Source organism: Triticum urartu, chromosome 1 (genome assembly GCF_003073215.2).
Source record: "Triticum urartu cultivar G1812 chromosome 1, Tu2.1, whole genome shotgun sequence".
In the NCBI taxonomy this organism is placed as follows: Eukaryota; Viridiplantae; Streptophyta; class Magnoliopsida; order Poales; family Poaceae; genus Triticum; species Triticum urartu.
This window is the reverse complement of record NC_053022.1, coordinates 160,735,973-160,750,207: the sequence shown is the minus strand read 5'-3', so window position 1 is coordinate 160,750,207 and position 14,235 is coordinate 160,735,973. Positions and strand designations below refer to the sequence as shown.

The following is a 14,235-nucleotide window of genomic DNA, read 5'->3' as shown; positions in this document are numbered from 1 at the left end:
CTTTCGAGGATCCAGTCAACTCTAACAACTTTGCAGGCAAGATGATCATACCCTCGAAATCACTACTATCTTTGCTTTGCTAGATGCTCGCTCTTTTGCTATGCCAATGCTACGATGCCTACCATTTGCTTTCAAGCCTCCCAAATTTCCATGTCAAACCTCTAACCCACCATGTCCTAGCAAACCGTTGATTGGCTATGTTACCGCTTTGCTCAGCCCCTCTTATAGCGTTGCTAGTTGCAGGTGAAGATTGGAGACCGTTCCTTGTTGGAACATTATATTACTTGTTGGGATATCATTATATTGCCATGTTATCTTAATGCATCTATATACTTGGTAAAGGGTGGAAGGCTCGGCCTCTCGCCTAGTGTTTTGTTCCACTCTTGCCGCCCTAGTTTTCCGTCATATTGGTGTTATGTTCCCGGATTTTGCGTTCCTTACGCGGTTGGGTTATAATGGGAACCCCTTGATAGTTCGCCTTGATTAAAGCTTTTCCTGCAATGCCCAACCTTGGTTTTACCATTTGCCACCTAGCCTATTTTTCCCTTGGGTTTCCGGAGCCCGAGGGTCATCTCATTTTAAACCCCCCCCCCCCGGGCCAGTGCTCCTCTGAGTGTTGGTCCGAACCAGGCAGCCAGCGGGGCCACCTCGGGAAAAATCGAGGGTTGGTTTTACTCGTAGCTTGACCTATCTGAGTGTGCCCTGAGAACGAGATATGTGCAGCTCCTATCGGGATTTGTCGGCACATTCGGGCGGTGTTGCTGGATTTGTTTTAACCTGTCGAAGTGTCTTGAAGAACCGAGATACCGAGTCTGATCGGAACATTTCGGGAGGAGGTCTATTCCTTTGTTGACCGTGAGAGCTTGTCATGGGCTAAGTTGGGACTCCCCTGCAGGGATTTGAACTTTCGAAAGCCGTGCCCGCGGTTATGGGCAGATGGGAATTTGTTAATGTCCGGTTGACCTTAACTTAATTAAAATGAATCAACTGAGTGTGTTACCGTGATGGCCTCTTCTCGGCGGAGTCCGGGAAGTGGACACGGTGTTGGAGTAATGCTTGCGCAGGTTGCTCTCTAGTTTCTCGCTCGCGCTTTGCCTCCTCTTCTCGCTCTCTTTTGCGAACAGGATAGCCCCCACATATGCTAGTCGCTTGCTGCAGCTCCACATATATTTACCTTGCCATACCTATTAAGCTTAAATAGTCTTGATTGCGAGGGTGCGAGATTGCTGAGTCCCTGTGGCTCACAGATTACTATTACACCAGATGCAGGGCCTGACGATTCCGCTCCAGGTGACGCGCTCGAGCTCAAATGGGAGTTCGACGAGAACTCTCAACGATACTATGTTTCCTTTCCTGATGATCATTAGTGGTGCCCAGTTGGGGGTGATCGGGACCGTGTCGCATGTTGGGTTATCTTTTATTTTGGCGCCGTAGTCGGGCCATGAGTGTTTGAATGATGTAATGTTATTTATGTACTTGATTGACGTGGCGAGTGTAAGCCAACTATGTTATCTCCCCTTTTATTATCTATATATTACATGGGATGTTGTGAAGATTGCCTAACTTGCGACATATGCCTTCAATGCGATTATGTCTCTAAGTCGTGCCTCGACACGTGGGAGCTATAGTCGCATCGAGGGTGTTACAGGCATAGAGGTTGACGTCGCCGCCGACGAGGTCTCGCGCGGGCAGCAGCATGACCTTGACTTCGTCGGCGCCGTCATGCCCCCAGCCAGAGCCGGAGGTCAACAGCAACTCCGGCAACGACCGCGACTCCAACGGAAAACCGGTTAGTCATCTATACCCATTTGTGCAGCAAACATATCATGTGTTTTCTTTGGTTACTCCCACACCCTCTCTAATTATTATTTTTGGAATACAAATCCTATGGTTATGTTCTCTCAGTCCATGAAATCAGAGTAATTAAGATCCGTTAGATGCATGTAGTGTATTGATTGTTTGAATGGTATCCGTATAGGGTTTGCGATTAATTGTTTGTTCTGTACAAATGATTTTTTTGCTAATAATCCGTCTAGGGTTAGTGTGCATTCTAATAATTCATGGCCAGATCTTGAGAATTGATTTTGAATGTCCTACATATATGTTTGTGCCTTTTTATTCTTCCGGATCTTGACAATTGATTTTGAATGTCCTGCATGTATGTTTCTGCCATTTTTTCAGATTGGTATGTACACAGATGAGGCTCCGGCCGGCGGCGCCGGCGGTTGTAGATCTTGCACTCGGCAGCGCGGCCAGAAGCGTCATCGGCTCCCCTTCATCTAAGGAACCCGTAGAATCTCCGGCGGACCACATCAGCGATCTGCCAGACGCCATCCTTGGGGGGGATCATCTCCCTTCTATCCACCAAGAATGGTTGCCGCACACAAGTCCTCGCATCTCGGTGGTGCACTCAGTGGCGCACTGCGCCTCTTAATCTCGACTGTCGTGAGCTATCTGTCAATGATGAGTCTGAACTCCCCAGAGCCATCAACTCCTCCCACCAGGGCTCCGTTCAACGCATTCGCATCCCGGCATGCTACCTGCTGGACATACCCTTCACGGTGGGCGCCTGGCTGACATCCCGTCAATTCAAAAAACTCGAGCAGCTTGAGTTCTACCATGACTATGTATGTAACATACCACGAACCAGTGTATATGTGCCCTCACCACCGATCTCCATCTCGTGGGTTTCCTCCTCTCTCTCCACATCGCCGCCTTCGCCCGGTGCCATCTAGCACACAATATGGTAGAAATGCTTTGACTACCACTGCTAAAGAAACTTGCGCTTGTGGTGGTTGATCTGTCGGAGGCCGCATTGCATAGCATCATCCACTCCAGATGCCCTGCCCTGGAGCGCTTGCTGCTTGTTTTTGGAATAGAAATTCATAGTCGTTGTCTCAAAATAAAGTCGCCTCACCTTTTAAGCATGGGAATTCTTTTTTTTGGATATGATCTCATCATCAAAGATGCCCCTTCACTTCAAAGGTTGCTCCTTGATTCTACTATAGTACCTTCGAAAATAAATGTAGTCTCTACGCCTAAACTGGAGGCCTTGGGTGCAATTTGTGATCCTTTTAGATGGTCCAAGATGGTGTTTGGCTCCACATCTATTGAGGTATTGTATATTACTCACGTACACTTTTTTAATTTACATTTTTTGTTTGTGCTCATAAGTTAAGTATCATCTTGGAGTACACTTTTGATACTGATATTGTGTTCTATGCTCAATGAAGAGCTTGTCCATCGTATCAGTGGTGGTGGATTCTGTCAAGACCTTACATATCAGTATGTGGTGTTTTAATCTGAACACGATTATTGACTTGCTGCAATGCTTTCCATGTCTAGAGAATTTGTATATATAGGTGATGATTTCACGCACAGTGAAAGCCCATATATAATGTACTATAATTAATCATTCAGCTATCGCTCTTTCAACATACTCTTTTTTAGACATTAACTATTTTCAATCTTCATCTCTATCTAGGCACTAACACAAGGAGAAAAAGGTATAACCAATCGATGGTTGCAGGAGCACCGGGATTTTCTCATATCTCATGACATTCGTTTGGCGACAGAAACGCTGGAAGGACATGCATCCAACCCTTCAAACACTAGCTTTGTCACATTCTTCATGTTGAATGTGAGGGCACTATTGTCCGTGAGGATTAGGTTTTGTAACAAAAAAATTCTCACGACTGCAAGTGTTGAACAACATAAAAAGAAGTTTTAGGTGGACAAAAGGGCTTCTGAATGTGCTCGGCTTCTATGTACAACAACTTGTCCTCATGTACCAGTAGAATTTCTGGCCCGGGATCTTGATTTTATGGATCAGAACGATCCATTTGATTGTGTCTTCCCAAAACTTTGGTATAGTTAGATGTTATTGCCCTTTTTAATCTGGATTTTGTCTAAACCTGATGAAAATTAATCCTCGTGCTTTTGGACCGTTTGTAAGCTGAAGCTAGATATTGTTGCCCTTTTCAACTCGGTTTTGACCCATATTTTCTTGCATACTGGGCCAAAGACTTGCCATTTCTTTAATTAAGACATAAATATTATGAGCAATCACAACATAGGGAAAGAACGTCACTCTCGTCGGATCCTTGAGATCATTGTTCATTACAGAACCCGCAAGTTCTTAGCGCCCGCAGCACCCACAAACTTATTTTCAGCTAGCACACCAAATATGTTGTAATTCTTAATAAGAAAAGCTGCATGGTAGTGACATATTTTGATTCTAACATTTGGGACCCACGAGGAAAAATCCTATCCAAGGCGGTGTCGACTTGATAGTAAACATTGAGAAACCTGGTTTTAAAATTACTATAAATCCAAAACTCGCCTGAAAATCATGAAACTTGGCATGGTATTATGATATGGCACCAACATGCTGTGGTAAAAAGTTAGTCCAATTTGGGACAAGTTTTGGTATAAACTTCTTACAAACCGGAGCTTGTCTCAAAAAGCATCATGGTTCTAAGAGGGAACTTGTCACCTATGTGTGTGAAATGACGTACGCTGTCTCTTCCTGCCTTGATTTATTTTACATAGGCAACATGCAACTATAGGAGCGTCGTCCTAAAAATATGAAATTATTCAGTGTTCGTTTTGCCTTTTTATACATTGTTTGAGTTTTCTAGGCATTTTGGAACATACTTTGATGTGCGCAAAGTTCATATGTGTACTAGCCACCTATGTAATTGGATGTTCAATCTGTTTATGGAATCAAGTCCTTATAAGTTATAAGTACACATGTTGTTGATCTGTGTGCAATGACATCGCACACGGACCATACTAGGGAACCCGTGGCTGATGATTTCATCAGTAACTAACTTTTGTATACCAGCAAACGTTTGCCCACAACACACACGGCTTATTAGCAGCAATCATCTGTGTTATTATCGGTCTTCGCACACATTTCTAATTACAGACCTGATTGCCATGTATCACACACGTCCTCTTAAGTTGAACCGTTCCTATTCTCTTGGCTGAACGCAAACAGTTCATGGGAATGAACTGTATGCACTCTATCGCACACACCTTGATCTAGCTGACCATTTCTGTTGTGTTGCCTAATCCAAAACAGTTCATCTGAGTGAACTGTATGTCGTATATCGCACACACACCTTGATCTGGCGGACCGTTTCTGTTGTCTTTGCTCATCACAAACAGTTCATCGAGGTGAACTATATGCTGTATATCGCACATACCTTCATCTGGTTGCCCGTTTATATTGTTAAGCTCATCGCAAACAGTTCATTCGAGTGAATTGTATGCCACGCATCGCACACGCAACTATAATCTGAAACGTGTTTGTTGTCTACGCCATCACAAACATTTTGTATCTTTTTGGCGGTTTTATTACATCACCGTTCGCGATTAATGCTCCGCACACAGTTTCGCCGAAGGGTCTCTGATTGTAGAGTCGCGCTAGCAGCATCCTGCAGTAGCGCATGTTGTGTTTCGAGGTGAAGGGGAAGCTCACACGTATGATTTTGAGAAGCCTGGTGTTCAGGTCCGCCTCTCGAAATAAGAGGCAGAGCACATTGCCAACTTTCTGAAGATGCATCAACAACTGCGAGATCAACAGATGTAGATGCAACTTCTAAATGATCTTGTCGAGCATGAAATCAGTGAACTTTGCTTTTAATTTGACAATTATGCACTATGAAGAATATTTATGTTGAGCTATATTTGGAATATGTATTCTTAAGTATGAATAATTTGTATTTGCGTGCATTACTTATTGTTTGACCAAGATGATCAACGTGCAAGTGTTTGCATGTATTTGATGTTTTGAAAGTAGGGATTGTGGTTGCAAATTGAGTTATTTGAGGGTCGCCCACTCATTGTGGCGCATTCGGGGATGTATAGGGGCCGGATTAGGCAATTACGGTTGTAGACGCTCTTAGAGCATCAACAGCCGGCGACCTCAAACTTGTCGCAAACGCTGGGCAGGCTGACAGGTCAGTGAACGGTCACAAAAAACTGACCTCTCCGGGTGCCTCAAACCGTCCTCAGACGCCCGGGTTGTCCAGCGCCTCTCATATCCAGCCGACAAATATGGGGCGGCCCGAACCCGTCCGCCACGTCAGCCCGACCCACCCCGCCCCACATATATCCCCTTCGATGAACCCTTGACCTTAGTCCACTCCACTCTCCGTCCTCCTCTTTACAAGCCGCCCCCCCTCTTCCCAATCTGTCCTCTCCTCTCCCAATCCGATCCATGGCGGACGAACGCAGCGGCTCCGACTCCAATGGCGATGAGAGTGACATCAACGCGGTCGCTCTCCGCATTGCTTTGCGCCGTTCCCATTTAGATTAGGGCGTGACAGGAGCGGAGGTAGCTCACGGAGCGACGCATCGTTCCCCTTCGCCTGCCATCGCAGTGCGGGCGACATTGCCGGGCCGTCTCGTCTGGCGTGCAACACCGGTGGGATGTAATCCGCTCTGTCCCACTCCAGGTATCCGCCCTGCCTCCACCACGTCCATTCTACCTCCGGAGAGCGTCCACGAGCACCGTTGGGTGCTTGTGCCCTCGCCGGCGCCAGGAAGGTCGAGGACGCCCGAGTCGGAGGCGCGGGTCGCACGTCGCAAGCGGCAACGCGCGAGGGAGGCTATGGCGGCGAGCAACCCGCAGGCAAGGCGACAGGCACTCGCACGCGCCGGTTAATCTCGAGGACGTGGTCATTTCGTCCGTCCTCCCACGCTCCTTGACAATGGCGGAGACAGATGCATATCGATTGCTGCGGAAGAACGCCAAGGCGCTCCGGCTCACTATCGAGCTGTCGGAGCGCGAGGCGTCAGCAAAGGCGGCGATGAAGGCCTCGGCTCACTATCGCCGGTGGAAGGCACCGACGAAGGCACGCCGAGGAGAAGGAATGATTGCTGTGAAGGCTTGTCGGGTGTCACATGGAGCTGTCGGACGACTCCGATGCCCTTCCCCGTTTAATTAAGTATTTTTTATCAATCGTATTTTATGGTACTTCTCAATTGAAACCACATCTTTTGGTTGTCCGATGATCGCTGATGCTACAATTATGCCCGATATAACTAGACTTGGTGCTAGTTCGTTGATGCCTGCGTTTATTTCCATACGTGCATGTATTGCATGGATATGAGGGGCTGGATTTGACATACACGAGTGCGGATGCAACAAAATAGAGAATGCTCGGTCAGTGCCTGCAGACGTGCCCGAACACATCCGCGGACGTTGGAGGAGCGGATTTGATGGACAGGGATCAGGTGACATGCACCTTTGCATGTCACCGTGTGACTTGCGGCCTAAATTCATATTTAAACATTGTAAAAAAATCTGAAAAAAAATCATGCATGTTCATAGCACATATTAAGATAATCCCTAAAAAATTCAGATCAAAATTCGAAACATACATCAAGAAGCAAAAAAGAGAAATCTGTTATGAATAGTCGCGAATGGTTCTCTGTATACTATTCACATATGAGTTTCTCTTTTTTGCTTCTTGGTGTATGTTTCGAATTTTGATCTGAATTTTTTAAAGATTATCTTAATATGTGCTATGAATATGCATGATTTTTTCAGATTTTTTGACAATGTTTAAATATGAATTTGGACCGCAAGTCATACGGTGACATGCAAAGGTGCATGTCGCCTGATCCCTGTCCGGATTTGATGTCCTCGGCTATAGATGCTCTTTATTGACACGATGACGCATGAGAGGGATTGACGCCCACATTCCAACGATGCTTTTATCAACGGAACGAAACCCGGCTGAAGCTCGGAATCAACAAGAAACATAATGCAGAGCAAAAGCAAACAACAGAACGAGTCGTAATGGAAGAACACAGGGATTGAGAAAGAATTTACATCAAAGTGCGCTATGAATCAAATTCTCCAACCACACTTGTTTGCGACCAGCAAACACATAACCAAAAAATAGAAAGAAAAAGGAACACAAATCACATGATTGATCACAACGATGAAAGCAAGAACAAAAAGAAAGCAGGGACGAGAGCTCCCAAGAACACCTCAAAACGCATTCTTATTGCTAATTACTACGCAGAGCTCTCGTCGTCTCACTGCCATGAACCGTGTGAAGTAGCTAGAACAGAGCAGAGCAGATCACCACCTCCTCTGCAAGAACGCTTGCCGGTCATTCTCGACGGCCCCCGTCGACGGGCGGTCGAGGCGGCCGACAACGGCCGTCTTGAAGTTGAACGCCTCCTCCACCCGGTTGCACGACCGCTGCATTCCGACCCCGCTCAGGCTGGCCCGGGACTCCACCACCACCACCTCGCTCAGCGGCACCCGCTTCCTGTTCGTGGGGGGCTCCGGCCGCTGCTTCGGCGCGCTGTGCGACCGCACTTTTGCCTCGAACGACTGCGTGCTGGACATGTAGCTGGGGCAGTTGAGCAGAGACGACGACGAGTAGCCGCCGCCGCACACGCTCTTGGTCGGGGTGGCCGGCGCGTTCGCGTTCATGTACCGCGGCGTGCACTGCGCCGTCGCCGGCCGGGCCTTCTCCATCGCGCACCAGTCGTACTCCGGGAGGTGGCGCGGGGTCGGCACGGCGATGCGGGGCGGCGCGCCGCCTGGCATGTGGCACGGCAGCAGCAGCGGCGACGACATGGGGTTGGCGGCGGCGCACCACTCCTCGCACGGGTCGAGCAGCGGGGAGCTCGCCCGGCGCGACGACGACCGAGATTTGGGCCTGCCGGTGTCCATCTCCACGATCTTGGGGCTCCGGTCGTACCCGTAGGACGACGACTCGATACTCGCCAACAGTCTCCGGCTGTACGCCGCCACCCCGTGCTCGCTCCGCGTGTCGTCCGCGTACCGCTCCTGCTGCACCACAACCATTGCACATGACATGATTTCCGTTAGAATCGTCGCCATTGATTACAGATGGAGTACGTTGACAAACGGAATCAAAAAAATATACGGAGTAGTTTAATTGATGGCCTACCAAGGAGCGGCGCGGCCGGAAAGAAGAATGGTGGAGCTGCGGGAGAGCGGCGCTGGCGACGGCGCGGTGGGCGCGCATGCTGGCCTGCGCGCGCACCAGCGCCTGCATGCTCTGCAGCGTGGCGGCCGCCTGCTTTCGCACGAGGTAGCCGCGCACCAGCGCCTGCAGCTTCACGAGCGCCTTGAGCGCACGCAGCGCCTTTTTAGCCTGCAAACCAGCGCGAGATTTCGTCACGGCAAGAACACAGCGCAGCAGGAGATCGCTGTATTCTGATTGATGCTTACCAAGAAGCCTCGGAATGCCGTCTGGATCCGGACCGCCGCGGCCGCCGGTCCGCGGTGCTCGCCGGCGTGGGCGGCGCGGCCCTTGTTGGTGAGCCGCACGACAGCGACGGCGGCATGGGCCGCAGCCACGGCCGCGTCGGCCGCCGCTTGGGTGGCGGCCGCCACGGCGATGGCGTGCTTGCTCTGCTCCCGCTCCGTCTCGTCGTACACCGACCTGAGCCAGGCCGCCTCAGCCGCCCTCGCGATCGCAACGTTGCCCCCGCGCGCCGACGTAGCCGCAGCGGTGGCAGCGGCCTCCGCCGAGTCCCGCGACGACTTGCCGAAACTCCACCGCTTGGCATTGGTTGGCGGAGGTATCGGCTTCTGGTCCTTGCTCTGCTCCTTCTTACCGCCGCCTCCTAGGAAGCCCCGGATCCAGCGCGCCGCCTTGCCCATCGCCGGACCTGAGGACTCCGGCCGGCGAGAGGCGGCGGTGGGCAGGGCTTGCTAGTGAACAAAGAGAGCAGTGGGAAGCGTGAGTGAGCTAGTAGAAAAAGAAGGGGAGGTTTGAATAAGAGAGGGAAACGGAAGGGGGCGCGTGGATGGCGTCGGGCCGGAGATAAAAAGGGGGCTACCTACGCGATGAGGGCAGCCATTAGCACGGGGCCCTCTCTCGTTGATTAATTAATTCATTAAAGGATTTATTAAAGAAATGGATTAGCGACGTCCAAGGAAGCGACATTTGCCATGCAAGAGATTTTGGGCGACCCAAGGTTCAAAAAGGGACAGCGTACGCCCAAAAAGACTCGAACAAGAAAGGGGAATTTAAAGGTGGCCAGCTCGAGAAGGATGGATGGGAACTCATTTTTGGCACCCAAAGCCTTACATGCAAATATGTTTTGTACGTGAGGAGGAAAGAAGGAAAACAATGGAACATCTTTCATTTTATTATCCCTGGCCGGGCCCTCCACTGCCCATCTGCCGCTGCCCCCCAGCCCCAGCGGCCAAGTTGCCAAGAAAAGCCCACACCCAAACCCAACAGCGGCACGAGGGAGGGAGATGCGGCCACGGAACAAGACAATGCACGCATGCATGACTCCAAACTCCACACAGTAGGTCCAGTGCATGCCCAGATCGACCAAGCAACCCTACAAATTTCAATAACGCGCGCGCATGACAGAGATCGGGACGGGCGGCCGGAGATGCGATTAGACCGTCTCCAGTGCTCCCTTTTTTCTCGCTGGTGAACAGAAGCTCGACTCCCAGTCACTGTTCCCTCCTTCGCAGGCGCGGGCATGCACACATGACTGCGCGCATATACCACGTACGAACCACTGCTAGGCTGGGCATGGCAAAAGGCTACAGCCATATGGATCGCACGTACCAGCACGAGCGTACCGCCCACGATCGCCAAGAGGCAACGGACCAAGATATCCTTGGGTGTTGAGATCTGACGATGAGTGATCGTGGGGACGTCACCGAGCCAGGACAAGATCACAAGACCCAGCTCCCTATCTCCTACGGATTCTCTCCTTCCTTGTAGCTATAGCTAGCCTCGCAAAGCTAGCTCCGGCTGCAAAAGGTAACGCCAAAAGTTGCTTAAATAGGCCTGGAAGACCAGTGGGAAAAGGAGGAGGAGGAGGAGGGGAAAAAGCCAATCCATCCATGCAAGATGCAAGTGCAAGGCTTCCCTTTGGTACTCCATAATCTAAACGTACAGTGAAAGAAAGAAATATGAGGTTTGTTGGTTCCGTTGGCCCATATGGTTGCCATCATGCATGCTTCGCGCTTGCGCTTGCGCTTGCAGGTCTGGCTGTGGTTGCGCACGATGATGGTGCCGCCTGCATGTGGGTCTACGTGTGTTAACATGCAGGTAACAGGGTACACGTGCATCTCTGTATCTTTTAACATGCACCACGCTGCGCTACATGGACGGATGGTACGACCGTACCGCCGTGTGTGTGTCGCCGTAAGCAAGCATGATGATGCCTTTTGCCATCAAGAGGAGAGGAGAGGAGAGGAGAGCATGCGAACGCAATCAAAGCGTGGCGCGGGCCGTGCGTCTGTGGGTCGCTTTGTTTTGCTCCCCTTGGAAGGTACTCCTAGTCCTGCTCGGTCCAGTAGACTAGGTTTTGAATTCGAACCTTGCTTTGTTTTGCGAGGGAAATTTGAGCAGCTGGTGTGGTACGTGGCTGATATTAGTGTACCGGCACTAGTGACGGCAGGCGTGCGGTACAGTACATTGATTGTGGATGCCGTATTCATCCCAAGCATGTATTGCGGGCAGACGAGAAATGATCCATTCTTGTTCTTTTCAAGGGAAAAAACATGATCCGTTCTTCCACCAGATGTAAATATTACTACATACTGTGTGTAATTAACGGAGTAAGTACGTACCAGCATATACTCCCTCCGTTTCAAATTACTTGTCGTGGTTTTAGTAAGTACGTAGTTTTCAATCCACCGTCTGGCCCAGGCGACTGGACTTGCTGCAGAAGCTACGCATGGCATCAATCACCATGGTCCGCTAGTGGGCAATGGCCATCGATTAGCACTTGAAATGTTACTGCTGCGGTTCCGCAGACCACAGGGGCCAGGGGTAAAGAGGAAGCAAGCAAGCCAAGCCAAGCCAAGCCAGCACTTGATGATGCGAATTTGAACCCACAGAATCAATTCCTACACCTGGCCGGCGGGCCACCGGATGAGACGCAGTCAAGAACGTGTAGGCTAAACCCTACGGGCGAGACAGGAAAGCAAGCCCACAAAGGCGAATCATCACGGTAAACAAATACTCCCATGTAGATTTGCACCATCGCGCTCCTCCCTTTCCACCTCCAGCGCTTCTCTCTCTCTCTCTCTCTCTCTCTCTCTCTCTCTCTCTCTCTGTCTGCACGTGCCGGGCAATTGCCCACCATGCCCCCCGGGCCTGGGTGACCAACCCGATCAACGGAAAACGCAGCGGCTGCGGCGGTCAAACCAGAGGGGCGTTTTGGACAATGCCGCCTGCCGTGATGGCCAGCTAGCCAATGACGACGTGCGACGGCGATCTCGGCCGATCTTTGCTTTACGGCCAGGGCCAGTCGCTCGTTCGAACGGGAAATACGTAACCCGGGATTTCTGGCGAAATAGGAGTAGCCCAACAGGAGTGGGCCACCTGCTCTGTGTTACTCTACTGCTACTCTGCTTCTGGTGGTAGACTAGTGGTAGGTACGTTCCGTTGTGACCCCGTAAATTGTCTGTCACCTGGGCCAGCCTTTACGAATCTACTGTATGGTGTCTGTGCACACTGTGATGGAGGAACCTGGGTAGGTCTCCATGCACGCGGGTTCGTATGAGAGAGTAAGCCCGACTCAGTCCCGGCCGGTAACGTTCATGGTCTGCACACCTTCAAGTACGTAATAATCAAATTATGGACCAGTGTTTCTAGTGTTTCCTCTCGGCGGCGGCGTTGAGAATTCATCCCTCCCTACCATCTTTTTGCGCTAAACCTACTTGGATTGATTGAGGGATGACCCTTGCAACGTTGCCAGGTCTTGGTGGGTTCCGGTAGGGGACTACAGGTCTAGGGTTGTGACATGGGTCAGTAGGTTACAATTTCGGGCCCAGAAAAATTATGGAGTCGATGGATTCAAACTCGGGTGGCGACGTGAGTGAAGTTGAGGCCATGATGAAAAGATTAGGTCTGACAGAGGAGGAGCTAGACGACATCGTAGTTGAATAGGAGGAAGGTTCTACTAGAGGAGGCGACATGCTAGATGGCTATAGCTAGGATTCACATGGACAAGACTTACAACCAGTTTTTGTTTTTCAAGAACATGCATGTGGCCTAGGACCTTGCCGAGGTGCATATCAAAGCCTTTGGAAGACAACCTGTGCACCATGCAATTCTCCTGCCCGAGAGACTTGAAAAGGGTCATAGAGGACAGACCGTGGACTTTCAGAGGGTCAACCTTGCGCCCTACGATTGCTTCGCTAAACCTTCCACAATCAAATTTGACACTCTAGAGATATGGGTTCAGAACCATAACCTTCTTGATGGTTACTTTCTGTTGCTCAAATATCTGAAACGAAAACTGGGAGAGTTTGTTTGTGTTGAGTGCAGGATTTCAAAGGAAACTTCTTCCGAGTACGGGTTAGGATTAATGTCTATAAACCATTGAAAACGCTTTCTCTTCAAAGAGATGGGCAGAGGCTAATTTTCTTTGTTACATACGAGAGATTGCCAGATTCATGTGTTGTTTGTGGTCATCTAGGGTACCAGAACAGGGAGCATGGCGACAGCGTGCATGCACTGGTGGCGCTAGTTTCCAAGGATCTCTGTGCATCATGGTTTAGGGGAGCATGTTTGGGCCCCTGGTGAAAGCAGGAACAGAGGTTGATCAGGCCAAGGACGTGGTCATGCCTAAGCTAGTAGAGGGCCAAGTCGTGGTTTAGCTAGACGTGACAGAGTGGTTGATCCACATGATCATCTAGATGACGACCGTGACGTCGTGATGTTTGTCGTTGACCCTAGCAGGAAGCGGGCCTCTAATCACATAATTCACACAACATCAGGTGAAATTGCAGATGCACTCACACTAGCTGGGAATAAGAAGAGCTCTGGGGTTCCTGCACTAATGCCACCATCCCCGTGATGGTGTCCTATATAGGAAGGTGCTAACTATGTCACCCCAAAGTATGGGCTGGGCCGAGGACCCCCAGACTGCCAACCAGTTGATGAGGACATCACTACTACAGTTACACCAACAACCCCTGCTGCTACATATACTGGACCAATTACTAGAGCTCGCACATGCCAATTAAATTACCAGGTACTTACATTTCTTGGTAACGATTCTAATGTTCATGAGAATATGATACTGCCTAAATTGGATACATTTGTTTTGCTTACAAATGAAAGGCCTGTTATGGACAAGAACAATGAACATTGGAGCATAATCAAGCATGAAGAGGACAACGCGCGCAAAGGGAAAAGAATGGAGTTTCTGGTGGAGTTTTCAACACTTTGGAGCCACCATGATGACGTA

The 14,235-nt window shown here is 49.9% G+C and overlaps 1 protein-coding gene across 2 annotated transcripts; it reads right to left on the bottom strand.

Annotated features, from left to right (window-relative positions):
• Window positions 1-7,806: 7,806 nt before the first annotated feature.
• Window positions 7,807-10,785, bottom strand: LOC125552740 (protein IQ-domain 26-like). Of its 2 annotated transcripts, XM_048716411.1 has the most exons (4): window positions 10,593-10,785; window positions 9,230-9,715; window positions 8,946-9,152; window positions 7,807-8,824 (listed from the first exon to the last, which is right to left on the bottom strand). In XM_048716411.1, the coding sequence occupies exons 2-4, from the start codon at window positions 9,662-9,664 to the stop codon at window positions 8,102-8,104; spliced, it is 1,365 nt and encodes a 454-aa protein (XP_048572368.1). In that variant the 5' UTR covers window positions 9,665-9,715; window positions 10,593-10,785; the 3' UTR covers window positions 7,807-8,101. The 2 variants fall into 2 exon arrangements, with proteins under 2 accessions (XP_048572368.1, XP_048572373.1); XM_048716416.1 differs by lacking the exon at window positions 10,593-10,785 and having other exon boundaries at window positions 7,807-8,821; window positions 9,230-10,205.
• Window positions 10,786-14,235: the final 3,450 nt, after the last annotated feature.